Source organism: Zonotrichia leucophrys, chromosome 11 (genome assembly GCF_028769735.1).
Source record: "Zonotrichia leucophrys gambelii isolate GWCS_2022_RI chromosome 11, RI_Zleu_2.0, whole genome shotgun sequence".
Classification (NCBI taxonomy): domain Eukaryota; kingdom Metazoa; phylum Chordata; class Aves; order Passeriformes; family Passerellidae; genus Zonotrichia; species Zonotrichia leucophrys.
Window position 1 is genome coordinate 8,455,542 of NC_088181.1, and position 26,686 is coordinate 8,482,227.

The window sequence follows — 26,686 nt, forward strand, 5'->3', positions numbered from 1 at the left end:
ATCACCACCCACTCCTGCCTACTGCCAGGGAACTCGAGCATTCTGGGCATTCTCTGACCACCGGGGTCCTGGGGGGCTCCAAACACAGAGCAGTGATCTGTCACTGCTAGCTCGGTCTTCTCCTCCAGAGCCTGCAGCCGAGGAGGAGCAGTTACAGACAGGGATGTGGGGACCTGTGGGAGAGCCTTAGCAGCATGCTGGGTCCCAAAGGGGCAGCAGAGGTGGAGACCACACAATCTTGACTTTTACATGCTCTAAGTACTGTTTGTGTGTGGCTTTCTGTCATTGTGCCCTCTTCTCTCTACTGGATGGCATCATGAGGGTCAATGTATTGTGTTAGCTACATGTGACCAACCCACTTAAGAGAAAAGATCTGGCCAAATATGTTTACATTTATGAGGTTTGATCAGATTTGGGGGTCAGTCTTGTATTATACATTTCAACAAAGAGGTGTTTGGGCTAGAAGAAGCTGCCATGAGCTTCTATCTTACAGGCAGTGACTGTCAAGACAGGATTGCCAAACTTTTCATATTGTTGACCCTCCAAAATGCTGTGTCTTCTGCATTGTGGGAGCTGTCCATGCATTAACCAGCAATTCAACAACTTCTTTAGGAACTATGGGGAAACCCTGTGATAAATAGTTGTTCTGAAAATTTACTGTACAATTTTGGACTAACCTGAAGTGGAGGTTTTTGAATGTGAAATGGGTTTCTACGATGCCAGTTGTTTTGACCCTGGTTCGGAGGATATCCTGCTCCGTGGGCTGGTAGTCTGCAGCTCCAATTCGATCTAAGCTGTCTAGGTAGCTAAGAGAAGAAGGGAAAAGAAAAAGAAAACGGCTAAGAATAAGACACACATTAATCTTTGTCAATCTCTGATGGATCCTTCAGCTTCCTATTAATCTTTTTCAATCTCATTTTTCATGGCTGAATGTATTGTAGCTAAAGCAAAAAAAAATCCTATTCTGGGGAAAAAACAAACCTCAGTTTGTTTTTCAGCTAAGCATAAAATCTGATAGGGAACTGAAAGCAGGAAATTAAGCATGGTGTGTTGTGGGTCCCGCCTGCAATCTGTGAAAATACACAGTTTTAATATTAACTTGCTATTTTTATTCCCTGAGGAACAAGGGTCCCAATCAGTCCATTGTGCTGGGTTCTGTACACAAAACCTTTTTCTGCCAGGGTTTATTCAGATAAGAGGCTGCAGCATGCAGGTCTTGCTCCCAGAACACACAGGGTGAGTCCCCTTTGGCCATGCCTCTTTGTGCTGGGAGGGAGCAGGGCCATGCCAGGCCTGGCTTTCAGTCAGCTCAGATGAAGGGAGATGAATCTGCACAGGTGCGTCACTGCTTCAGTTCAAAACCCAGCACAGGGCTGGGGCTGCACGAGATGCAGCTCTGGGAAAGAATCCAGGACTCCACTTAAATGGTGATAATCTGAGAGTACAAACTGGGGATTTGGGGGAACAGAGAGGAGATTTAGCTTTCTAAAATGCTTGGACAGTTTAAAATATGTAACTTTATTCTGCTTTAGGGTTAAAATCTATGAACATGGGCAATGCCTCCCTAGGCTGAAACTTGGGGTAGGAAGTCCTGTCTTTTGGCATGAAAGGTTTGCGTAGAGGAACCCAACATCTTTGCACATATGACCACAGTCCAGTTTTCCATCCACATTCAAGACAATTTTAAAAACAATTTATAAAGAAAAGAAGAATTTGGATTACCATTTAATATAAATTACAAACACAGACCAGCATCACACAGCACAGTCGTCCTCACCACCATTAAGCCTGCACGCAGACACTCCAGTTTCTCTTCAAAGGGGTTTGATGTGCATTACAGGGCATAAATGTCCACCTCTGGCCCCAGGAGCATCAATCTAATGCTCTGAGATGCTTTCAATTTATTGTGAATATAATAGAGCATGTCTGTGCATGAACAGTGATCTTTTCCTTTGATCCCTTTGCCTGGATGTCACCCAGAGAGGCAGTGGGGCAGGAGGTGACCTGCTGCTGGCAGGACAGGAGGGCACCTATTCAGGTGCCAGAAGATGGCAGTTTTGCCCAGTGCAACAGGCAGAGAATAAAAAGTACTAGGAGGAGCTGCACAGTTGCAGAGAAGGAAAAGACTTTGTTGTTTCGGGTAAGAGTTTGCTGGTGAGTGTGAGATGGTATGAGCTGGAACCATTCACTCAAGACAGCCATGATGTCTATGCTTGACTTTCAGTTTAGCTAAATGCAATTTTTTTAAAACACAGAACATGGATTTAGTCCTGATGAGTAACCAAACCAACCCCTCTCATTTGCCTTGCCATAGCACATGCCATTTGGCCTGAACTTGGCCCTGACCTGCTGCTGGAGATGATATCCCTGCTGCATCCAAACCAGGAATGGCTTTCCATTTGTGCCCTGGAGGGAGTGCACTGAGCCAGGGCTCTGGAGCAGGACACCTGAGAGCTGGGGCTGTGCTCTCTGCTACCCAACAAACTTCCTGTCACTGTCTCTCATGCCTATCCCACAGGCCTGGAGCAACAAACAGACAGCCAAACTCTACACTAAGGTCAAACACAAACCTCACCCTGCTCATATAATGTATTTTCCCGACCCATCATATTTATAATTTATTTTTCCTAAACAATTCCAAGAATCACGTCACCCAGAGGAAAGTATATAAGCTAAGCAGGCTTATTTTTGTTGTGCCCTTTTCAAGCATTTAAAGGCATTGTGGTTTTGTGACAGATGCTCCTTTAATAACCCTATGATGGGCACTGGATGGATGAATGGGGCTTCATTTGAAATCAGATCCTGGGCTGTGACGGCTGAAGCCACGATCACTCATCTATTCACAACTGGTGTCAACTGCTGTTATTTAAGAGACAGCTGCATCTCTTCACAGGCCCTGCAGATTGAGGCAGCTCTGCAGTGCTGGTATTCAGAGACTCAGCCTCTCCTCAGGAACTTCAAGGTGATATTAAAAAGCTGAGGTGTAAGAGGGGGAATTTTCTTTTCCTCTTGAGGCTGCATTCCAAACCTGTTTAACCTTTGGCTGCTCTGCCCTAGAAAGAGACTCGGGCTGTGGCAGATATTTTTCCCCCTGCACTTTGGCTGCAGCTGAGCTGGACCCTGTTGGTGTGTGCCATGGCATGGCTGCCACACTAACACCCAGCTGTGGCAATGGGAGGATCAGCCAGGCTGCTGTTTGGATGCTGAGCTGATTTTAGTGCTGCTTGTTCTCCTGGGTTCCTGCTGGAAGCATCTCTGAGGTTTCACTGGAGTGCTGGTGCTCCCCGCTTGTGCTGCTTGGTAGGACCTGCTGGTGTGAGCCTGAGTTATGGGAGGATGGTGTACTTTGGGGGTGCCACCTCTTTGTGACAGGGAAACCCAAGTGGGGACAAATTGCTACACATGGTGCAGGATGGCAGCACTGCTGCTACGCCCTTTGAGCTGAAAATCTCAAGGCCAAACTGTTGTGAGAGATAATTAGTTGTCACAGCCAACAGGCTCCATGACACATAATCCCCTCAGAAGCTGGCATCTGTTTAACCAGCAGAAATAAGAGCACTTTGGAGGCCATGGAGTGAGAGCTCAGCTCCCCCTTCCACGTCAGTGGTGCTGGCACCAGAGCTCTTCCATTGCCCAGCTCCAGGGTTTGCACACTGGAGTGGAAGCATATCTGAAATGACACATCAGCTCTTACTTGCAGCCTGCCTTGCCCCGGGTTTGCAGGGGTTAATAAAAGCTGAAGGAAGGTTAGAAGATCTGTGAGTGCATGAATAACCCTCTAGCATTTCTGCTCCTGAGCCAAGTAGCTCCATTACTGCTTATATCTTTTATTTTATATCTTTTTGTTTTGAAGCAGATTGCAGGTTTCTGAGTCACTCTCTATACCATGCTCAGGGAGGTGAAGCCCAACTATTTTATGCTGCTAAAAGCAAAATGCAGAGGAAATGGCAATCACAAATACAGGGAGAGGAGATCACTGAACAGAGGCCAGGAAAGGCAGGAGTTCTATACAGGCTAGTTGACAGCAAATAGCTATACACAGTAGTATTGGCCCTTCATTTGCTGTTTCCAAAAGCACCTGGTAGCAGCACTGTGGGTGCCAGAGACACTGCATAGAGAAAAGGAACTTTTGTCCAGGTTACAATGGGAATGGCTCAGCAGCAGCCTATGTGTGCAGTGTGTGCACAGGGACCTCTCCTCAGGCTCTTGGCTACCACAGGAACCTTCTCCCAGGACTGTGCTGCCAGTGCCAAAGCTCCTCTGGCTGCTTCCTTGGATGAAGAAGTGCAGCTGAGGTTGCAGGCTGTGGTCAGGGCTGGATACCTGTGGCAAAGATTACACAGATGGACATTCACACCTACTGAGCTTAACGGTAGTAAGATGGTGAAAGCTCTGTTGGGTTTTTCTTGCCGTGAGAGTGACACCTTGGCAGTCTTTGTGCATCATCCAGCTGTCCCTGTGCACACCCAAGGTGCTCACACCATGCTGATGCCACGCTCACATCCTCAGTGCTCAATGAGCTGCTGGGTCCTGCTCTGGGGCAGCTCTGCAGGGACTTGGAGTTGGAGCTCCAACTCCAGGAACAAGCCTGGAGACAGCAGCATCTTCCCAGTGGCTCCTCCATCCTGGCTGTCCTGAGCTGTGGCCATGTCTCCTCTGTGAAGGAAAGGCCATGTGTGTGTGGGATACCCCAGCCACGGTTTGTTGGCTTGTGATGTATTTGATGAGGAAGCAGATCCCCATTTGTCAACACATGCAGCTGAGTCACTGCTGGGCTATTTTGGACTCTGTGTACTGAGGCACTCAAGGGGCAGCTCCAACACTGTGTCCTGGCAAATGCTGAGTTTTTAATCAAGGTTGTCATGAGCAGGCTCCATGTCATCTAAATCTAAATGATTATGTAAAGCAGGCTCTATCTGAGCACTCTTTTGCTCATGGATGGAAGGCTGCCTGTATCTGATCTTATCTTCCACCTTATCTTTTTCCTTTCTTTCAATGATGAACACACAAGTCAATGTATATTTACATTAAAACCATTAAATATTTAATGACTGTAGAGTAAGGGTACAGAGGATGAGCACTGGATTTAGGGAGTATCAGTAGTGGCTCTACAACAGAGAGTAAACTCTTGTAGTTATCTCCTACCAGAGAGCAAAACCATGTGGGCACTGCTGCCTGAAGGTGTGATACAGTCTGGTTTGGCTGCCCAGGGCAGCTGGTGCTGGGCAAGCACCCAGAGGTGATGGAACCACAGAGTTTTTGCTGCAGACACTATGTCCAGTCAGACCTGCTGTTATATTTGAGGGAAAGGGGAAAATCAAGCACAGCCCACTGTCAGAATCCAGCACCAATCCAGCACACATTGAAGCGATGTCACGGGTGTCTTAAATAATTATCAGTTATGAAAAGCTTGAAATGTTGCCAAGCAGTGGCATCGTGTCCCTTCAGGAATCAATCCTGTCTGAGGGCAGAGACTGCAGAGCGCCCCTCTCCCCTTAGCAAAAGCCAGAAGGTGCCACACACTGCTCCTGAGGCATTTCCATGTGGGTTATGGCAGGCAGGGAAAAGACTTAGGGGATGAGTATCTCATCTGAGAGCAAGAGCATTGTCTGGTGTTTCCTCAGGCCAGCCTGGAAAAGGAAGGTCTTGGGAATTTGCTCCTGGACTTTGGGTAATGTGTTTAGTATTTCTGGCTGTGCTGCTCCATCAACCAATCCTGCCTCCATGGCAATCACATGAATCACATGGCAAGCCCTGCTATCTTGCTGCTGCTCCTCATGATAAATCTCATCTTACATCCAACCAGATGAGGCACCAGCATGAAAACTTCCTGACTTCCTTCCCCTAACTTAATCCAACCATTGAGGTGTCACCTCTGGTGCCTGCTTGTTGCAGGCTGCTAACAGCTGAGGGATGGTCACCTGGCTCAGGGACTACTGGGGTTACTTTCCTGAAAGAACCTTGCTGGGTGCCCTGAGTTTTCATTACTGTTCTCTGGGGAGTGAAGAGGATGGTCCCTGCTATTAAAGGAAGGTGCCAAATCTTGACAAAAAAAGATGCTGCTTTGTGATGCATTTTTATGGTTTTGGCCCTGCACTGAAGCAAGGCTGCACAGGGCTTGTACATCAAGATCAACTTGACAAGTTGATATTAATACTAATGATAGGCAGGAGGAGTGAATAAAAGCAGGTTGGCGTTTAGCTGCCCTACTTAGACTTGCAGTTTTCCAAGGCATGACTGGATCCAGAATAATTTTTAGCATCACATGTGGATGAGAAGAGTCACTAAATAGCAGCTGTGTAACAAAGGTACTTGAGGACATGAGGGGGCTCCAGGTGCAAGTGCTGGCTGGCTTTGCTCACAGCTGGTCAGCTCTGGCCATGTCTCTGCTCCTTACTGCTGGAATCAAAGGCCAGTGTGTTATGGTTTGAGTTTGTCATCACAGAGCTCTGGCTGGGGGTGAGGTGGGTCTTGGAGGAAAAGCAAGCATGAGAAACTTACCCAGAAAGGATTTTGGGGTCCTGGGAAAGGAAATGTGGGCTTATCTTTCTACATAGAAGTTTGAAAATTGGATGGGATGTAAGAGGGGATGAAAAAGGCATTTTTTGACTTATCAGAGCCCTTACAAAAGAGAAAAACAACATGTCTGGGTCAGATCAATGACTCACCTAGCTTAGCTAGTGTCCAAGAGCAGATGTTAAGAGAAAAGTACAAATACAGGGCAAGCATGTAGTATTCAGCTTTTCCAGCCTCCAGCAGTTCATATGGATAACAGAGTTTCAAAGAGAAGTGTGATATCTTTATATTTATTACCCCTCAATGATTTTTCTTCCAGAAATTTGTCTAGGCACTTTTTGCAGCAATTTAAGCTTCTAACAACCACATCTGCAGCAAGGAATTTCCAAGCTCAGCTACCCTGTCTTGAACAAACTGCCTTTTTCCGGTTTTTAAACTGCCGTGTCAGAGTTTAACTTTGTTAATTTTTGAATGGGAACAGCTGTCCTCTCTCTCCTCTCTATCTCCCACTTGTTTCTCTGTAGACATCTCTGAGACCTCCACAGCATCCACTGTGCAGCATCTTTTCTCTGCTACCAAGACACCGCTTCACAGAGGCACTTTGGAGCCTTTTGTTACATAGGAAGGGGTTTTCCTCATGTCCCAAATCCTTTCTGAGATGGAGAAAGGAGGGAGCCATAGCTGCCATGTTCTACAAGTGACCATCTGTTTTCCAGTGCCTCAATCTGATGCTATGTGGAGAAGCAGGCAGTGTCACACCAGGCCCTGGGGCTGCTGCACAGGGCAGATATGGTGACACAGCCCACCAGCAGTGCTGTGATGCCTCTTAGCAGTGTCCTCATCTGGGCAGTGCCACTGTTTTATATAAAGTCTGTGATTAAACTGTTGTTTAGCGCAGAGCTGCTGGCCACAAGGCACCTTTGTTTTATAAGCAGAGGATTTTGACAGGGGCTGGCTCTGTGTGAGCCCAGGATGACGCACGGCCCAGGCTGTGCAGGCTCCTCTCTCCTGGTGGCCCTGCACAGGGGTGTCCTCTGCACAGCAGGCACTGATCGAACTTGGGCTGAAGCAGAGGAAGGCTCAGAGCTCCAGCCTTGCTCCTGCTTTATGTAAGGCTCTGCTTCCTTCTGACACCCAGCTCTGAAGGACAGAGCTGAGCTGGAAAAGGGATAAGGAATGGTGGGACTTGGAACCCTGGAAATGAGCAGGATCTGTGCCTAAACCTTTATGCAACAGAGTCAGTGGGTTTGAAGCTTTTTTTCTTTGCTCCAGGACTGCTGTTATAAGCTGGCTGACAGTGGAGCTGATGGTTTTCTATACTGTAAAAAGAAGAAAGGAAAGAAAAGGAGGGGCTAAAAATAAGCCCTAGGGAGTTTGGGATAATGAAGGGCTTGTTCTGGGAAGGAGTCTTGCTCAGAGAATGCAGGCCCCGTGCTGCAGCAGGGCCCCTGGTGCATTCACAAGCATCTGCTGAGCCCAGACAGGGGAGAGACATCAACTAACCCAGTTTGCTGCATGCACAGCCCCCAGTGAGCACACCAGCACAGGCATAAAGGATTGCTTGCCCCAATGCTCCTTGCATTGCACAGCAGATATTCAATTTGGCCCTGAGGCCAAACGAGCTAATTACTCAGAATTACTCCAGCCCTGGAAAGCAGACAGCTGGGACCACAGATGAAACCAGTCCCACAGAGTTTAACCTTTTGATCAGCCGCTGGCCAGAGATATTCACTGGGGTGTGCACAAAGGCCTGGGACATCTATTTACACACTTGTTGGTGAAGCAGCATTAACATCTCCATTTCTAAGCTGGAAGAAAAGAATTAGATATAGCTGCAGTGTTTTGTAGTGCTTGCTGTGTGTCTGCAGCAGGGACAGCACCAGTGAGGGATTTAGATCTAATGCTGCAAAGGAAAGCATCACTTAATGAGATCTGTGTTCTCATATCAGCTAGCTGGAGGATGCCCATGGCTGGATGATGGTGCAATTACGAGGAGCGGGGTAGGTCTGTTGGGAGCTGACTTCAATCAGGGGCCCCATTTATCCACTCACCCTGCTGAGGAAGATGCACTGCTGGTGATGGAGTGGGAATCATATCTCTGGATCTTCTCATCTGTCCATTTTCCTGATCTATTAGCAAGCTATGGGGATTTCTGCTTTCAAATGTCATTTAAGCATCCCTGCCAAAAACCATGGGTACCAAAATTAGCCAGTGCTCTGCCATGGGCAGATGTGACTCATAGGTAGCAAAAGCAAAACCTGGAAATTTCACCCTTGGCTGCACTCTAAAAATATCTCAGTTATCCCAGACATGGGCAGATCTCTCGGGCGTGTAAAATCTGTGCTACACAAATGGACTTTCTGGTCCTTCTCAGCAGCTGTCAGGCTGAGGCTCCTTGGAGAGCAGCTTTGCTTGTGGTATTGCAGCAGTTTGGTTTCAGTCCAGACCGGATCCACAAACAGAGACACGTAAGGGAAAATTCATGGAGTTTCTCATCCCTTTAGAAAATGTTGAAGCGAATCATTGTCAGGAGATTGTTTATAGAATATCAAACCAGCTCCATTGATCTCACCAGGAATGGCTGTCACCTGCTGGACTCCCATTGTCCCTTTCTCCCTCTTCTAGTGGCACGAGCAACCTCAGCGGTCTGTTAGCAGAGCCTTCTGTCACCACACACCCACTCCTGGGGTTAGGCTCCTGCAGTCCCCCAGACAGTGGCTGGGGTTGCTCCCAGGCCTTTGCAGGAGTGGGCTGATCCCTGTGCTCAGCTCAAGATGCATCAGGGACATTTGCATGACAAAACCGATTTGGAATACTCTGTATGGGACAGCCCAGCCACCAAGGGCAGTGGCTGTGTGGGACATGAGCTGAGGACACCACCTCAGAGGGATGTCCCACCATGGCGCTGGGAAAAGCTGTCTGCACTTGAGCTTGGGCAGACTTTCCTCTGTGCCCTGGGGACATGTCCCTGCCAGAAGCAGCCTCTACTGCCTGCCCACAGAGCTGTCAGTGGCCACATCTCCTGGGAGCAAGCCCTGGGCCAAGATGCTGCAGTGAGCCAGGTGGGAGGAGCAGGAGTTCCTCCCTGCTCGGGGGAGAGGTTTGAATTGACCCAGGAGCACTTCACTTCCAGCGGGAGGATGGAGCTGGGCCAGAGAAATGTTAGGTCTGGAAAACATCAGTTCTTCCAGGCATGGTGGGCTTTATTCCCAATAAACACCTTTGGTGTCCTTCCCCTTGGCTGCAGGAGGGGAGGAGAGCCCCTCGAGCAGAGGGCTGGAGAGCAAAGCATTGCCCCTGCTCCCGCTGCTGCTGCTGCACCTCAGCTCTTGCTGGGCAGGGCTGATGAGTCCTCCCAGCCTCCCACTGGAGCAGGGAAATCCTATTCATCACACTCGCTTTAGGAGGAGTGGAAGTATCAAGGGGATATATTGATTTGCCTGAGGACACAATGGGAAGTCTGTGGTGGCACTTGGAAATCCCTTTGGGTTCCCTAATATGCAGTCAGAGGCTTTGACCACCAGAACTTTCCATATTGAGGGTTATAAACCTCAAGCAATATTCCTCCATGCTTTTAATAGAGATTTTGCTCACTTAGGGGCTAGCTGGTAGAAACTGAATGTATTTTATTAAGGCCCACTACAAGAAAGAAATATATTCCCTACATAAAGAGCAGCTGATAAAACCGTGTTACAATTGATGATTAAATCACAAGTTAACCCAAGAATTTGAATGGAGATAAATAAATGCTTTCTTCTTTTTTTTTTTTTTGGTGAACAAACAAGGCTGAAAATGGATGTTGTCATGTACCTTTCTGCTCCATCCAATATCATTTCATGCATTCCCCTATGGATTTTGATGAGTTCTGCAGATCAATGACACAGCACTTAAAGACAAGCTAAGCAGTAATTACAGATGCATGCAAGATTTATTCATCTGGTGGCACTGCACCAGCTGATGGAAGGATCAGCCGTGTCCAATCAATGTTTGAAGCTTCTCAAAATACAGAGGTTTTTTGGCTCCCACTGCAAAGTGAAAATAGAAATAACCTCCTGAATCCCAGGAATGCCTCCTTAAGTCCATACAAGGTAAGGCTGCAGGAGGGATCTGGGTCATATCTGCACTGTTGCTTGTCCCTTGCATCTGCATCCCCATAAATATTTTTATTTTTCTTGTGGGGTCTTCTTCACATGCTCACTGCATGACCCACTTGTCCCTAGGGCTGAGGACTGGACTGATGAGATTTAAGGCATAGGTAAGGAAAAAGAAGCAGCAGCATTGCAGAGAACCATGGAGCAGGCATGCCCCTGTGCCCAGGCCTGGTGAGCAGAGGCAGGGAGCCAGTGTGATGTGTCACTATGGTACAAAGGGAGCACCTGGGGGACCTCAGCCAAAGCCACAGAGGAGTGTAATGTGGCACTGCTGTAATGTGGCACTGCTGTTTTGGGAATATGGGGCAAGGGAGGAGCATGTGTAAAGCAAGAAACTGGATTTTGTACCATTTTTCTTCAGGCTTTCCCTGTTGATGTGAGTTATCCATTCCTATAGGAGGTCTCACCTTCCGTGCAGCAAAGCTGCTCCCCACTGTCACCATGGGCAGCCCTGACACATCAGGGAGTCCCACACTGGGATGACTTTGCTGAGACTTCAGAGAGGGTGCTGATCCTACACCTTGCAGTGCCAGTCCTGAGTGCAGGTGGGACTGCATTGAGACTGTGCATCAGGAGATTCAGCTCTTTGTCATGTGTGGGGGAAGAGATCTTCCACCCCCAAGTGTGGTCCCTGGGCAGGGTATGGGTGGTTGAGCTCTTGGGCAGAAATGTGCAGCCTTTTTTCCTGAATTTGTTTGTAACTTCTGCATTTGTGTCACTTTTTTGTTTATGCATTTTTGTTCAATGAGAAGCTCCTCTGGGGATTTCTTTATGTGAAGTTGCTGCTTTAACATTAGTTTAATTTGAGCAAAGGTTTTTGCCTGGACTCCATTATCAATTCCCAGCTCTCTGCATCTGCTAACTAGCATCAGCCATCTCTGTCTCTTTCTTTCTCCTGCTCCTGCCCTTAGCATATTTGGCATCACAGCACACTGGTGCAGTATTTCTCATGTTGGGCACTGCAAGAGCATGGATCTGTTTAACTGCAAATGTTTAAAGTGACATTAATGATGCTCAGTGGGATGTACTGGCTGGTGTTTTCCTGAAGGAGGATTTGGAAATGGTTCTTATGCTATTGCCAAACCTCACATACCAACAGCAATACTGAGGGACTGAGAAATGCTGATCTATATCACTAAAAGTGCTGTAAAAGCCTCAGAGCTACAGTGACTGCTCACATGGTGTTTCATGGACCAGGTTTGCAGTTTAGAGCACTAAATTTCTTTTCAGTCCTGGTATTCCCAGCAACCTGCGGCTCAGCACTGAGATCACAGTGCTGCCCAGCAAGGAAGGGGTTAAAATGACACAAAATGCATTGTAAATCCCCAGCAAATGACTTGGACTAACCACCAAAACCAGAGCTGACACTTCCTCAGCGTGGCTCCATGGTGCAGTTTGTGCCTGGCTTCCCTCTCCCCTCTATCTCCTCCTTCCCCTCCCAGCAGCATGGAGTAGGTGCTGCTTAAAATCCAGGCTCAGAATAATTTCTCCTCTTTTTTCCTCCTCAATAAATTGAGTCTCCAGAGAGTCTCAGGGTGCCCAGGAACCTTTGAGGAGGTTCCTTCTCCAGGCACTCAAGCATTCAAATGCAGTAAATATATTGGAGGTGGGGAAGGGTGTAAGCATGAGGATTTTGGCACAAGCATGGGTGTTCACTCTGCTGTTCTCCAGCCTCCTTCTGCTGTCGTGAACAAAGTGAGAAACCCTGCCCAGAGCCTGTGCCCACCAAGCAGAGTGAGTGTGTCCCTGCAGGAGCCCCCTGAACTCTGCAGGGGGAGAGGCAGGCTGGGGGGTTACAGGTTTTTCTGGGTGGACTGAGAATACAGAAGTTTTGGGTTTGGATCTGTGTGATAGGTCAGTGGTCTGAAGGCAAGGAACATACATGGGGAAGATGAAACAATAGTTCATAGACAGTCTCTGTTATTTTTAGTGTAAAGGGTGTGGATGAATGGACTGATATGAACCTGGTACTAGCTAATCCCAACTAGTGTGTGGCACAGGCAAAAAGGAAAAAATAGAGGAAAAGGTCAAAAATCTGTCTGCAGTGTATTAGGCCTCCTGTGCTGATGGGGCTCCTGCCCAGCTTGGATGGTGGAATGGCACATGAGCAGTGCTGTGGCAGCATCACATTTGTCTGCCTCCAGTTCTGCTGCCCAAATCAACAAGAGTCTCATCTGAGAGTGCTCTGGGGAGAAGCAGGTACAAACAAACCCCTTGTCAGGTTTCCAAGGGAGGGAGGAGGCAGGAAGGCCACCTCTGGCACTGACCCAGCCCTGGAGAGGGCTGTACTGAAACGCCAAGGAAAAGCACAGCCTGCACCTAAATCCCCTGGTGCCAGGCTCCTCCCAGGACACTCCCTTTACCCAGCACACCCAGGACACTGGCCATGGCCAAGCGTGTGCCCATGCTGCTGAGCCTGGAGAAAGGACCCAGAATTTCCCCTTTTCCCACCCAAACTGCAGCTCCATGGCTGGGCTCGCTCAGCATCCCAGCCACGCACACGGCCTGGATAAGCAGACACAAAGTGCTGTTTGCTCCAGGGCTAATTAGAGCTATTGTACCAATTATTCTGTGAAAGAATCGGTGCCCTCAGCTCCACGGAGCGAATCCCAGCCCACAGGACCGTGGTGTGCAGGTGCTGGGACCCTGCTGCCCTGGGCTCCCCAGCCCTGCTGTGCCTGCCCAGCCCCACTGCGGGCATCAGCAGCTCATGGACAGCCCCGTGCCATTGTCCCCATCAGCAGCCCCGTGCCATTGTCCCCACCAACAGCCCTGTGCCATTGTCCCCACCAACAGCCCCGTGCCATTGTCCCCATCAGCAGCCCCGTGTCATTGTCCCCATCAACAGCCCCGTGTCATTGTCCCCACTGGGAATGGTGACAAGGAGCTGCAGCCCTGCTGGCCGACAGCACCACAGGGGCTGGGGAGCTCTGCCTTCCCAACAGGGGCTGTGCCACCCTCCCATCATAGCCACAGATCTGCTGCTTCAAACCCAGCATTGCTGAGTCCTGTGATTTGATGATTTTACAGCTTGTCACAACGTTTGCTACATCCTGTTTTTTTTCCCCTTCATTCTTGTTCTCTCAAGCCCCTCAAGGCTGGATATTAGATGGGCTATTTGCTTAAGGAAATAAAAAAGGGTTTTCCAGCTCTCCTGTTCACAGACAAAAGGCTTTAAAGTACAAGCCAGAGGGTTTAGGAAGCAGCAGATAAAAGCAATTTTCCAATGGTTCTCTTAATATATTCTGAAAAACAGGGAGTTTTAGCTAGGCTTGTGATTGGGTTTGGATTTAACTCCTAACCTTAAAGTCAGATTTTGGATGAAACACCTAACCTGAGGATGGGGATGCTGCATTCTTCTGGTGGGAAGGGTGAGTGTGTGTGCACTGTCTGGTCCCCAGGAGGGGCTGGGGGGATGAGTGGCAGTCACTCCAAAACCTTTGGGGCTCTCCTGCACCCTGGGGCTGATGAATGGCACCGCTCTGGCACAGTGGTGTCAGACCCCTGAGGGGGCACAGGATGGGGAATGGGATGATCCACGGAGGAATCAGAAACTGTGAAGGAGGGGAAAGGAAGATAACTGGATCCTGAGCACACAGAGTGATCTGTCCTGCTTAGCAGGGCCTGTCCTAGGTTGGAGTGGCTCCTCCTGGGCTCTTCACCCCATGGCTGGTGCAGGCAGCTCTGCCCCAGAGCTCCCAGTGTGCTGCTGCCTGCTCTCTGGACTGCAGCAAAGTCCTTTTTGAACTTTTCCTTACAAACTGGGATGATTTCTGGGATAGGACTCGGGGAGGGGGGCACAGACAGCTGTGCAGCATCTCACCATGGTGCCTGCAGACCTGTGTGGAAGACAGCTTGCTCCATCCTGCAGCCTGCCTCCAAAGAAACCCCTGCATTCCTGCCATTCTTTGCCATTTAAGGATTTCAAACGGGTACAAATACATTGGGAAAGCACAGCCAGGGCCAGGCTCACCTCCCAGCCTCACAGATGGTGCCAGCCCTGACGCCAGCCCTGTGAGGAGCCATGGTGGGCTCCTGACAGATTTTCCTGCAGACACACTGCAGAGTCAGGAGGCTGAGAGCAGCCCATGTCCCCACGTGGTCACACACATTGCTGGGGGACAGGGCTCAGAGCCCCTGGTGCACAGAGCCGGGTGCTGACTGGCTGGCAGAAAGCAGGAATCACACATACAGCGGGATAAATGCCTCACTAGGGCTATCCAATTCCCTAAGGAGCTTCCAGGAGCAGTGGTTACCTGAGAGCCTCTCTGGTGCACCCCTCACCATCTCCTGCCCTCAGCCTGTGTGGGTGATGCTGTTTGTCTTGCAGGGCAGGGTGTGATGGAGGAGCTGGGGGTGCGCTGTGCATCAGCCCTCAGGGTGCAGAAAGGGAGAAGGAATCTTGGGTTCCTCGGCTTTGCAGGGGAGGAGGAGCAGGAGCTGTGAGCTCCCAGGAGAGTCTGGACTGCCTGGCTGTGAAGTGAAGCTGCATCCCAGCCCTGCCACGCCCTGCTGTGATGAGGAGCTCGGGGTGCAAGGTGGGAGACACAGAGAGGGGCTCAGTGCAGGGTGTCAGTGCTGCCTGGGGAAGGGTGGGACAGGGAGGATGCAGCCAGCAACAGGGGCAGCAGTGAAAAAACAAACTGAACGGAACAAAAAAAACCCAACCTCAACCCTTGGTGGCAGCCTGCCAGCTCCAGCTGGTTTCATAAGGACATTTCAGCCTAAAAATACACAAATACTCAGCCAAAAAAAGTCAAATCTTTCTGCGCCAAATCTGTCACCCACAGCCCTTCACAAGGCAGGAAGAAATTCCTGTTGGGTCTGTCAGTTGGAGATGAGAACAGATTATCTGGGGTTCAGGGCTGTGGTTCAGCAGGTTTCCTTGGGGGGATGCCCTGTGCTGTGTTTATAGATGGTGCTGGCTGCTCCTCACCACCAAGCAAAATGTGAAAAGAGAGGAGATAATTTCCAAGCTCTTGCAGTGTCTCCTCCTCCAGGCAGTGTGAACTACCTCAGCTCCTACCCTTTTGGTGTGAGCTTTGCCAAAATGGGGACAGCCTTGATCTGATGAGCCCATTTAATTGTGTCTCATTAAATACCAATTTACTTACTCAGGGTGTCAAGATTTTACTAATCCCAGGCCAAGGACAACACAGTTACAATGCAACACAGAATGAAAAATGGCAGGGAGGTGGCAGGTACTGCTGTGCTCAAGGAGTGAACTACCCATGTAGCTTCTCTGCTCCTCCTTGCAGGGCAGTCTGTGTCTCCTGTGTCTCTTCAGAGCTGTTTCCCAAAAGAGGGTGGGTCTGGGGAGCTCTGCCTCTGCCCTGGGGTCTGAGAGGGGCCAAGTGGGTTGGGCACTATAAAGAGATCCAATATCTTGGATGAGACTGTGTTATGCAGAGTCCTGCAGACCTCTCTGCCTGGGAGTTTCCTGCCAAAGAAGCTCAATCCTCCTGCTTTCCTGTCAGCGTTTGGTGGGACAGGAAGGTGACTTAACACATACTGTCAAGATAATCTGATGTGGTCTCCACTCTGCTTTGGGCTGACAGAGGCAGCCCCTGGAGACTTTGTACCCAATTTTGGTGAAATTGGGTGTTCCAGATGGATGAAGACTTAGGGGGAGATGCTGGAAAACATCCAGCTGATTTAAAAAACAGTGTCTTTCCTATTGTGCTCTTCCTCCATCTCACACTCAGCCCTAGGGAAGCCATATAATAACAGCAATTCCTTAATTTATGAGGATAATAATGAGACCTAAGACCTCTCCCAAGCCCAAGCCCTGCAGGACTATAACAGGCTAAGGCTCAGATTGCCTGTGTCTCCCTCACCTTGCACTGACAGAAACAGCCCCACTCCAGAATCAGCACCTGCAGACATTGCAGAGCTGCTCCTCCCTGGAAATAGATTTGCATCTCATTTGTGGGAATGGAGCAAGGCTGGTGATTCCAGTCAACCAGCTCTGGCCTTTAAGGACTGTTTTGTTTTTCTTGTTGTAGGGGAACTTGATTATTCAGCGCTGGTGGGCATATTTACTTACTGGGGTAAATTAAACCATAAATTCAGACAAATGTACCTACATCTACACTTGTGATGTATTTTTCCTTTCTGCTTTATTGGCCTCCAAGACACAAAGGTGCATTGTTCAATAAACAGTGCAATGCAAGTCATCCCAATTAATTGGACTGTTCCATTTATGCTGCTACTGCCTCCAATTAAATGCAAGGGAGCGCAAGTGACAGGCACGAGTAAGATGGGTGTGCAGAAAACCATATTCTAATGCAAAAGCTGTGATGGGAAAATGGAATCTACACACCTGATGGGAATATTAATGCAAAACCATGACCTATAATTTTTCTTTCTTCAGTCTGGGCGTGCCAGAAACAATTGCAGCTCATTAAAATGGATGATGTCCTGACAGTCCTGCATAATGACCAAGTCCCACAAGTCCCATGGTTTAAATGTTTGCCTTGCTGGTGAAGGTAAATGTTTAGACCATGGAATTTGTGGGATGTGGACATTATCATAGAGCTGCATGGTCCTGCTTGACTAGACACAGGAAACTGCAGCAAAACTCCAAGACCCTTTCTCTCTTTTAAACCCAGTGTTATCAGAGAAAGAGCGAAGGGAAAAAGAGCAAACTCAGAAGTGCCAGTGTGGGTTGGAGCTCTGGAGTTCATCTGGCTTGTCTCCCTTTTCAAAGCAGGACCAACTTCAAAGTTAAATTCAGTTTGAAAATTAGCTCAGGTGGCTCAGTGTTGAGCACTTCCAAGGATGGAGATTTTACAGCCTCTCTGGGCAGTCTGTTCCAACGCTGCCTTGTCAGGGCTCAATCTGGAAGCCATTCACCACATCACAACAACATCTGGCTCTACTTTCTTAGCTGCTTTTTTGATGCAAAGTGTGTGTTGGCACGTGGGATGCAGTAAGAATCCGTAGGGAAGGTGATAGCATCGTGAAAAGACAATTCTTCTGCAAGAAAATAGATCAGAAAGCAGTCCCACACAAGATGGGGTGAGAAGGAAGGCACTGCAGTATTTTATTCTGAGTCTGGTGCCGTTTTTCTGTAAGGCACTGCCAGACCAATTCTTGAAGATGAAATAACCAAAGTGTTGTCCAGTTTGGGCTGGGTATTTGGCACAGACTTGGGATGTCAGTGCTGTGGTTAGCTGTGCTACAGCAACAAACACAATTGCATCTCTTTCTCCACTGAGCACTGAGGTCTGTATCCCTCTCCAGAGGCATCTCTCTCTTCCTTGGCTCCTGATGGAGGGAGCCAAAGGCAACAAACTTCCCTTCCTAGCCCTGACACCTCTGATATGTGTGAAGATGGATGGGTTGAACGCAGGCCTAAAATATTTTACATTTTCACGGTAGTTTCACAGCCCTGGCATTATCAAATGATCTTTCAAAGTACTTGGAAGCAGGAGGAGAAGAACTTGAGATAGGTTCTGGCTTTTTTGTGTCTGTGTACTTGCAAACTGTCTCTGCCTACACATCTTGCAGGGCCTGTTCCTGTTTGGAGATGCACAGGGAAAATTAGTGCTCGTGTGGATGCTCTGTCTGCTCCATTTCCCCCCTGAAGTTTGGAGGCTGCTCAAAGCCAGTGCCCATCCCTGGGTGCTTAAGATCAGACTTGCCCTATGTGCTGCACTCCACTGACCAGCCTAGTTAGGAACTCGAGGCTAGGAAACACAAGACAATTTTAAAATCTGAACAAAAGTAGGAGATTAAGGAAACCAGCTGGAAACCTCTCTGTTTTGCTGATTTTGAAAGCAAAATGTGGGTCACAGATGTGCTTCCACAGACAGAAACTGGCTGGAGAAGAAAAAGACATCAGCATTGCCCAGACTCTTTGATGATCAGAGGTAGATTTAGCTCCTAGGCATAGAGACAAGAAAGGAAGAGGAGACTAAGTAGGAATAAAAACATAATCAAGATATTAGGAATGTGGAACGCAACCCACCCGTAAATTTGCCTTAGGGAACTACAAAAAAATGCAGTAACAAAAAAGGATGAAACCAATTGCTACATCTTACTCTCTTCCCTTGTCTTGCCTTCCTTATGGTTTTGCTTTTTGCAGTCCAAGACACAGGAGGTCCATTACAGAACCTTCCCGGTTCCTCCTTTGTAAAAGTGCTGTTTTCTACTGCTCCTTTGCAGCAGCTACCAAATCCTTGCTAAGGACTGGCTGACTTTAGATCCCCAAAGAAACAGAGCTTTGCAGGAAATGCACACTTGTCTGCATGTATCAGAGGCTAGAAAGCAATGTGCTCTGGCCCATCTGGCTCCAGAAGGGAGCTAACACTCACTTCTTGTTTAGTCTAACACAAAAGATTAAACTTATTTCCAGTCAAATTGATGACAGACTGGCAAGAGCCATGCTGCTGACCCTTGCAGGCTGTTGATTAGCCTGTGACTTGGTCTCCCAGGGGCTGCAACAGAAGGCCTGTTGTTCCAGCCATTTAAAAAAACCCAAGGTAAAGCACTGGAAGAACAATTAAAGACAACAGCAGCACTGACTCAGAGAAGCCCAGGTGGTGGCTCCTTAGGAATAGCCAAGCAGCAGGGGAGGCTCTGAAAGCATTCAGGGCATTTGGGGGGTGGTTTCTGGGGTGAAGAGAAGTGCCCAGAGCACTCCTGAAGGTCTCACCTGTGCTGGCCACAACCTGACCTGGTCACTTGGTGCCTCCAGGCTCTGTGCCATGTGCTGAGCAGCCGTGGAGCACAATCTCCAACTCCTGCAGGAAACTTCCCTCCTGCCAGCAAAGTGCCAGTCCCTAAGGCTTAGCACCAGGAGAAGCCTGAAATGAAATGCTAGTGCAGCTCACTGCCTGTCACCGTTTTTCAGACTTTGGGGAACTTAGAATTCACTTCTTGTCTGGAATTTATTTTTCTCAGCCCTAATGAAAAGACATTTTGTAGTTGATAGTGTTTTAAATTGAGTATCAGTGTCAATAAAGACAAGCCTTTTCCCAGGGTGGGAAAAAAATATAAAACTGTCTTAAATCTTCCACTCATGCAAAAGTAAACAACCCCAAAGCACTGAAGAATTAAATAAAATATATGCCTATTTTCACTGGGAGTCCACTGGGTTTGAGCAAATGCCATCTGAGCTCTCACTTGCACCACCATCTCCTGTGATGGCACCAAGGCCTGGAGGTGCAGAAGGATGTGCTTTGGTGCCCTGCCATGTGACAACATCTTTGCTCTCAGTCCTGGTACCACCAGAGGCTCCTGAGCACCAGCAGGGCTGAAAATGAGAAGGAATTTGTTATTTCCAGCTTCCCCATCCAACCTGGCCCAGAGAGAAAAGGTGTCCAGCCACAGCACAGCTCACAGTGCAGCAGAGAGAGGCACCACAGCACTGCCCACAGAGGGTCACCCATCCTCATCTGGATGCAGGAGATTTTGTCAGAGACAAAATTCAGAGACCAGAATTCATTTGGCTGGGCTGCAACCCCTAGATTGCAATTGCTGTGAATACTACAGCACAGAGCCTCTTCAGCTGATGCCTAGAAACTGATTGTGGTTTCAGAGCTCTTGCTGATGAATTGCACAGCAGCTGGTCATATTGGGAGGGCTCTGCTTATTATTTTCAACTGCTATCTTGCGTGGAAGGAAAATCAAAATACTTTCCCTCAAGGTAATTGGCTCTAAAACAATTGAAGGTTTTTTCACAAAGGTGTAACGCAATTAGGACTGGCATTTTAGATAATTTATATCTCTAAAGGTATGTTTATGCCATCATACCCTTATTTTGTGAAAAGAAGAAGAAAAAAAGAAAAAGCTGCTGGCAAGAGAAAGCTTATTTTGCTACTACAGGCAATGAAATACAGATTAAACCCATCATCCACCTAGTACTGATTAAAAGGCAGCAGAATGCCAGGATCATCTCTGAGGTGTGATCGTGGTTGGGTGGGATGCTGTGTCACCAACCACACATCTGCAGGTTTCCCATCCAGTTTCCCATCAATGCCAAATGATGTTTCACCACTTGCCTTCTGCTGCAGCACCTCAGGAGCTGCTCTCCCCAGCTGCCCTGCCAGCTTGGAGGCAGCAGCTGGTGCAGCTGGGAGCAGCAGCCCCACCACACAGAGCAGAACCAGCAGCCACAGCAGTGCCTGGGCTGTGTGTTGGATATCCAGAAACACCCCAAGCAGAGCTGCCAAACAATCCAAACACAATAACAACTCCAGAAGTGCAGGAAACAGCTGCTGAACTTGTTGATGTGGGAGATTGTGACAGCCAAAAGCATGGACATAGCATTCCCTGACACCATTGGGAAGTTCCTGTTTCCCTGATTACCAAAAGGTCCACGGGTAGAGCTGGGGAAATGAATGCTCTCTGCCTGCCTGCTCCTTATGTTTACACTTAACAACTTCTGGCTGACTCTTGCCCAAGACACAGTCCAGGGCCAGGGGCATTTTGCCTGACTGTAACAGATGCTGTGGTTGAAGTTATGAGATGAAAACCTTTGGTCTCTTGGCCTCTGTGGAAGCAAATATATTGGATCGATTATCATTACAAAGAGGTCTGAACTGAAACTGGGGAGACACTGAACATCTCTTCAGAGCCACAGCAGCCATTTAGGGGTGGATGTCCTGTCCTCATGACAGTATGAGCCAAAGCCATGGACTCAGACAATTCCCATTGAATGACATCTGGATGTGGTCCCTAATGGTAGAGAAGCCACGACTGTATTACAAGAGAAACTCAATACCCCTGGAAAAGTAAAGATGTCCCTTAGCCTGGGTTGTAATCCAGCCGACCTATCAGTACACTGTGCAACTACAGAAAGTACAGTGGGAAAGGAAAGCAAACAGGAAAGAAAAGCAAACCCAAGAGCTGTACTGCTGTACAAAGCAGGTGATCACACCCTTCTGTTCTCAGTCAGACAAAGGAGCCATCTGCTGTGCCCACAGGTTGATCTGCCTATGTTCACTAGATCCATGTTTGCAAAAACCTTCCTTGGACACTTGGGAGCTGTTTGGGAACCTGGCCTTGGGGTCACAGACCTGACCCCAGGGTGGCCAAGAGGGGACATGAATGTCCTGCCTGATCCTTTGTGCTTTGCAGCGGCCTGTGACACAACACACATCCCAGACTGTAAGCAGAGACACGTTGAGTTCCACTGGTATGAGGTCATTCACTTCAGTTAAAACTTTAACAAATCAAATGCAGCTTCTCAACATGCAAGGCCATGGAAGGGATACTCACTATTGGGCTGAGTCGTTGAGCTGATATTCCCGGGACCGGTTGAAGCATTCCTGGATCCCAGAGTCTGCCCAGAGCCTCATCATAGCTGACAGCAGCTCTGGGGAGAAGGGCTCTGTGTCCTCCATCCGACTTACGACATCGCAGACCATCTTGGCATCAGCCTGCAGAGAAAAGAAACAAGAGCTCACGCAGATGCTTCAGGCAGAACTTCAGCCAGAGATTTCAGGAACAGTTCACCAAACCATCAGGAGTAAAGAGGCTGTGTTTCTCAGGATGGGATTTAGCATCCATGCTGTGTGATCCAGCTGAAAGGGCAAAAGGAGGATGGAGGAAGGAAATCACAAGGAAAAAGATTGCTTGTGCAATCCACCTCATATCAACAAGTATTTCTATTCAACAGACAAAGCAGTCTGCACTGCACGTGTGGAATTTCATGGGAACAGACAGAAATTCATACATGTACAAGGATATTTAAAATTGTTAGCAACAACACCTTGCTTTAACTGAAAGTGGAAACTTGCTGAAGTGGGGGCTTTGTATCAGAAAGAACAACAGAAAGACTCCAGAAACAATTTTTTCCAGATGCTGGTTTATTGCTTTTCCTAAATTCTTGTTTTTTTGCTATGAGCCCCTGCTAGGAGAGCTAATTCATGTTAATGCAGACCACCTTGGCTGGCTGTGGTGCTGTGTGACTCAGAGGGAGAGGAATCTCCCACGGTTACAGAGCATGGCAGTGAGGGCAGGGCCAGCTGGCCATTCTCAGACAGAATCTTTTTTGGTGAGAGAAAATGAGATTCACTGGGACAGCAATGTTTCCTGGAGGATAGTGCTCTGACACAACTTGGGTCTGGAAGATGTCTCAGATTTAGGATGGGAATGTCTAGACAGCCTTGGAATAGCTGAGTTCAGCCTTCCTGTAATAGTCCACAGTGGCTGATGCCTCACTTGTCTGTGAAGAAGGACACCCAAATTCATGACCCCATCTGCTTGCTCTGCAAGAAGTAAACTCCCACAGCACCCACAGACTCCTGAAACCCTTGGGATGTGCACTAATCTGCAGAGTTTTTCTTTCATTGCTTTGAAAATCTCAATTTTCTACTAGCTGAAACAAACCCAGTTATTATTGCTATAATTAATTGGAAAAGAGGAGCTCTTGTTCCTTGTGTGTGTGCAGCAAACTTGTGAAGATTTCTTGTTTTACTCTCTTGTCTCCTGTGTGCTAGACTGAACCCATTCTTGGCCAAATGCAGGTGGAAATCTTTGCCTTCCAGGGTGTTTGATCTAAGCCAGAAACACAAACCTCGAGAGGGGATTGCAGGCTCTGCTCATGCTTTGCTGGGGACAATCAGAAGTGCCATCACTGAGGAGCACCACAATAACCTTATTGTATGGATGGGAATGATGAATGTATGGCAGGGTCTGCATGGTCAGGATCAAAACTCTGTAACCTCTTTGCTGAACACTGAAACTGTGGAAAAATTGCAGGGCACCAAACTGAAAGCACTGGAGACTGAAGCTGCTGGAGATTTTAGTGCTCAATGAAAGAGCCTCAGGTGCCCTGAACATCCAGCCTTTATGGGCTGAAGAAGTCTCAGTACTGTATGTCTCAGTATTGTGTCCCATAAAACTTAATGGGGTGGACTCTATGCTTTGAAGGCTTTATGAACATAAAATCTTTCTCACAGGGCACTTTACTTCATATTTTAGTGCCCAGGAATCCTCCCAGCCCTCTGTACAGACTCTGCTCATTTTGGAGAAAAAATATTGGTGACTCACACCTCAAAGCCAAGACAAACGAAGAACCTTGAAGAGTTCAGTTAATTTCAAAAGCTTGTTTTCTGCCCTGGAGTGCTTTGTGAGCTGACTGAATATTCATAAATCATCTGTATGGTTTGCCTGCCCTGCTGGAGCAGCAGTTCTGCTCTTTTCACAGACTCTAAATGACATAAAACCTGCTAATGGCTGCGGTCTGCCTTGGCCCCAGTATTTGTGTGTGGGGATGCAGGAAAAGCATCCATGCTTCCAGTCAGGTAGGAGAATATCTTTGTATGTTATCCTGACTGCTGGAGGGGGTTACAGGTATAAGTCTGTCCATCTGTCTGCGATGGCAAAGTACATTTGAAGCTCTCCAGCTGTCATGGGCATGGTCTGGGCTTCTTCTGAGTTTTGTGGATTTAACTGCAGGCTGCTCTTTGCAGAACATCAGAGGCAATGGCACAGCCATCATATTTTCTGTGCTGGGAAATAGCTGCATCACCTTTTTAACTACTGGACTTGTGGCAGCTCCCTGTGAGTAAAACCCAGCACAGGGGGGTTGGAGCAGAAGACAGAGATGAACAGCAATGACAAGGCACAATGGAATGCCCAGGCACAGACATTTCTGGCTGTGGTTATCTGTGAGTCTGTTGGGACAGAAGTGGGGCTGAGCACGTAGGGCAGGGGATTATTTTGGTACATGCTCCTCTGCAGTAACTGGAGGTCCCTTTTGGGGACAGGAGAGGCTCTGCTCCCACAGCATGGACACCTGCCTGCAGGGCAGACAGAGTCAGCAGGCTGAAAAAGGGGAAGCTCTCAAAGGAAAGTTTATTGCTTCTGCTGAACAGTAGCAACAATATTCCAGACTTAGTTTTATTTTGCAGAGTGAACCACTGAACTCCTGGTTTTACAGATCCAGAAAAAGCAGGTGCAATGAGTACTTTTAAAAATACCCCTTCCCCCTGCCAAGGCTGAAGTCCCTCTGTCAAGGAGCATGGGGCCATCCAGGAGTTCAGGCATTTGTTAGATGATTTAACGAGCAATTAAGGATCCAAGAAGAGAAGATACCCCTTTCTTTTCTCACTCTCCAGGCTGTGTCTCAAGCTGGGAATGACATTAAAATCTCCAACTCCCCCTGGGCCCAGCAGGTAGATTTTTAAATACTGCCTGATTGACTTTTCCCTGCCTGCCTCCCCTGGGTGTGCTGCTCCTGCTTTTCCCGAGGTGAGAGGAGCTGAGCCTCCTGCCACGCTCTGCCTCTGTGCTGCAGCCAGCAATTAAATAAAGCAAAACAAAACAGGCAAACCAGCCCCCCATTCCCCTGCCTGGCAGTTCCCACCTGACAGGGCTGCTGTTAATGAACACCATGGTGGTATTTCAGCTACATCGGGAGCTAAAAATAGGCAAAGCTCGGTCCCTGGCATTGCTGGAAGGAGCTACAAAATGGTGCAGGGCTCATTCCACCACTGCTGCCTCTGCCATTCCCAGCTGCTCTGTCTTCTGTCTTGGAACAAAACATCTGGGAGGAGGGTAAGAGGTCAGGCTGGTCTCCTTTGTGCTGTTCTTGCCCAGCACGAGCATCCCAGCCAGTCTCTGCAGCATTCTGACACGTCCTGCTGCCACTCCCCAGTGGCTTGCACTTCCCATAGCAGGTGAAACCCTAACACCTGAGCTTTGGGCAGCTCATTATGGAGAGTGGATGGAGAGTGGGGTTTGACACTTTGTGTCAGTCCTGAATGCTGATTCCATCCAGCTACAGCAGGAGAATTAAATCTGGCTGGGCATGGCCTGGGGAGACAGCTGAGCTTAGAGACTGGTAAGGTGAAATTAGACATCCAGCATTTAGACATCAAGCCAAGAGACCAAAAAAGGCTTTACTAAAGAACAGACCTCCATTCTGGTTGGGGAATGGAGAGGGGTCTGTAAGGCCAGGGCAGGGTCTGAAATCCACAGGCAGATGTGAACAAGAGGCCTGTAAACACAGTGGGCAGTTGGCATGTGTCATTCCTAAGCCCAGGTTGTGGGCATACCTGTGCACCACAAATGCAGTTCAAAAGGGGATCTGTTCTCTCCCTAACCTGGATACAACTGCAGCTATTTAATTGTCTCCCATATGTCACTGTCACCAAGCTCACAGCCTGTGCTCAGCATACAAACTTGTGACTTGCAGCAGCCACACAGCCCAATTAATGTGCTACCTGGCTGGAAGGGACAGGGGCCCCTCCCTGCAGTCTGACACTACTGGCAGTAGTGTTTGTCTCTGCTAGCAGGTTATTTTCCATCACCCTGATACAGACCACCCCTAATTACTTGTTCCTTACCACCACTCATGACTGGTGCCCACAAAGACACCAGCAAAGCTGCTGCTGCCCTGGCTGCTGTAGAGTCAGAATGGAGAAGGACCTAGGTACCCATCTCTGACTATCCCAGGGCAAATCCTAGCTCTGATCCTTTGAAGTTGCCTGGACACTCACTAGGAGACTTTCTATTTTAATTTTTTTTCCAAAAGGAATAGTTTTCTGGAAGGAGAATTTTAAGGGAGAGGCAAAACCTTGTGTGAAGCTATGTGATACAAATCTGCTAAACCTTACAGAGCTGTGCTGTGTTACAGCCAATGGAGGTATCAGCTGGTGGGCCACACTGTACTGTCCTTTCCTTTTGGTGAACTAAATCCCAGTAAATATCCTTTTTTTTTTGCTATTATTTGCTCTGATTAATGATACTTGTCACTTATCCTGTCTCAAAGATTAACCCTGGGGCAATTTCATTTGGTGGCTGGTTGTACCAGGAGCTGCTTCTCAGAACATTTCAGAAAATCCATGCAGTGGGGGAAAAGATGAGCACTGTAAGCACTTCAGTGTGGCTGGGGGTACGAGGCAAATCAGCACAGTACCAGTCATCAGCAAGAAATCTTGTGGAAATAGTAGTGGCCATCATGAGTGATGAACCTGGTGATAATCAAACTGATGTCTAGAGACCATCCAGCATCCAAAAAGGACATCCTTGGAAGGGAACCCTTGTGGGGGATCAGATCCTGA

General features: G+C 48.2%; 1 protein-coding gene across 2 annotated transcripts in view; it reads right to left on the reverse strand.

Moving 5' to 3' along the window:
* GNAO1 (G protein subunit alpha o1) overlaps nt 1–26,686 on the reverse strand; it is a 145,170-nt gene that overhangs the window by 25,107 nt on the left and 93,377 nt on the right. For both annotated transcript variants that reach the window (XM_064722767.1, XM_064722768.1), the window contains exons 4-5: nt 21,894–22,054; nt 678–806 (exon numbers count right to left, since the gene is read on the reverse strand). In XM_064722767.1, coding sequence (XP_064578837.1) covers nt 678–806; nt 21,894–22,054 — 290 coding nt within the window. The remainder of the gene's footprint in view (nt 1–677; nt 807–21,893; nt 22,055–26,686) is intronic.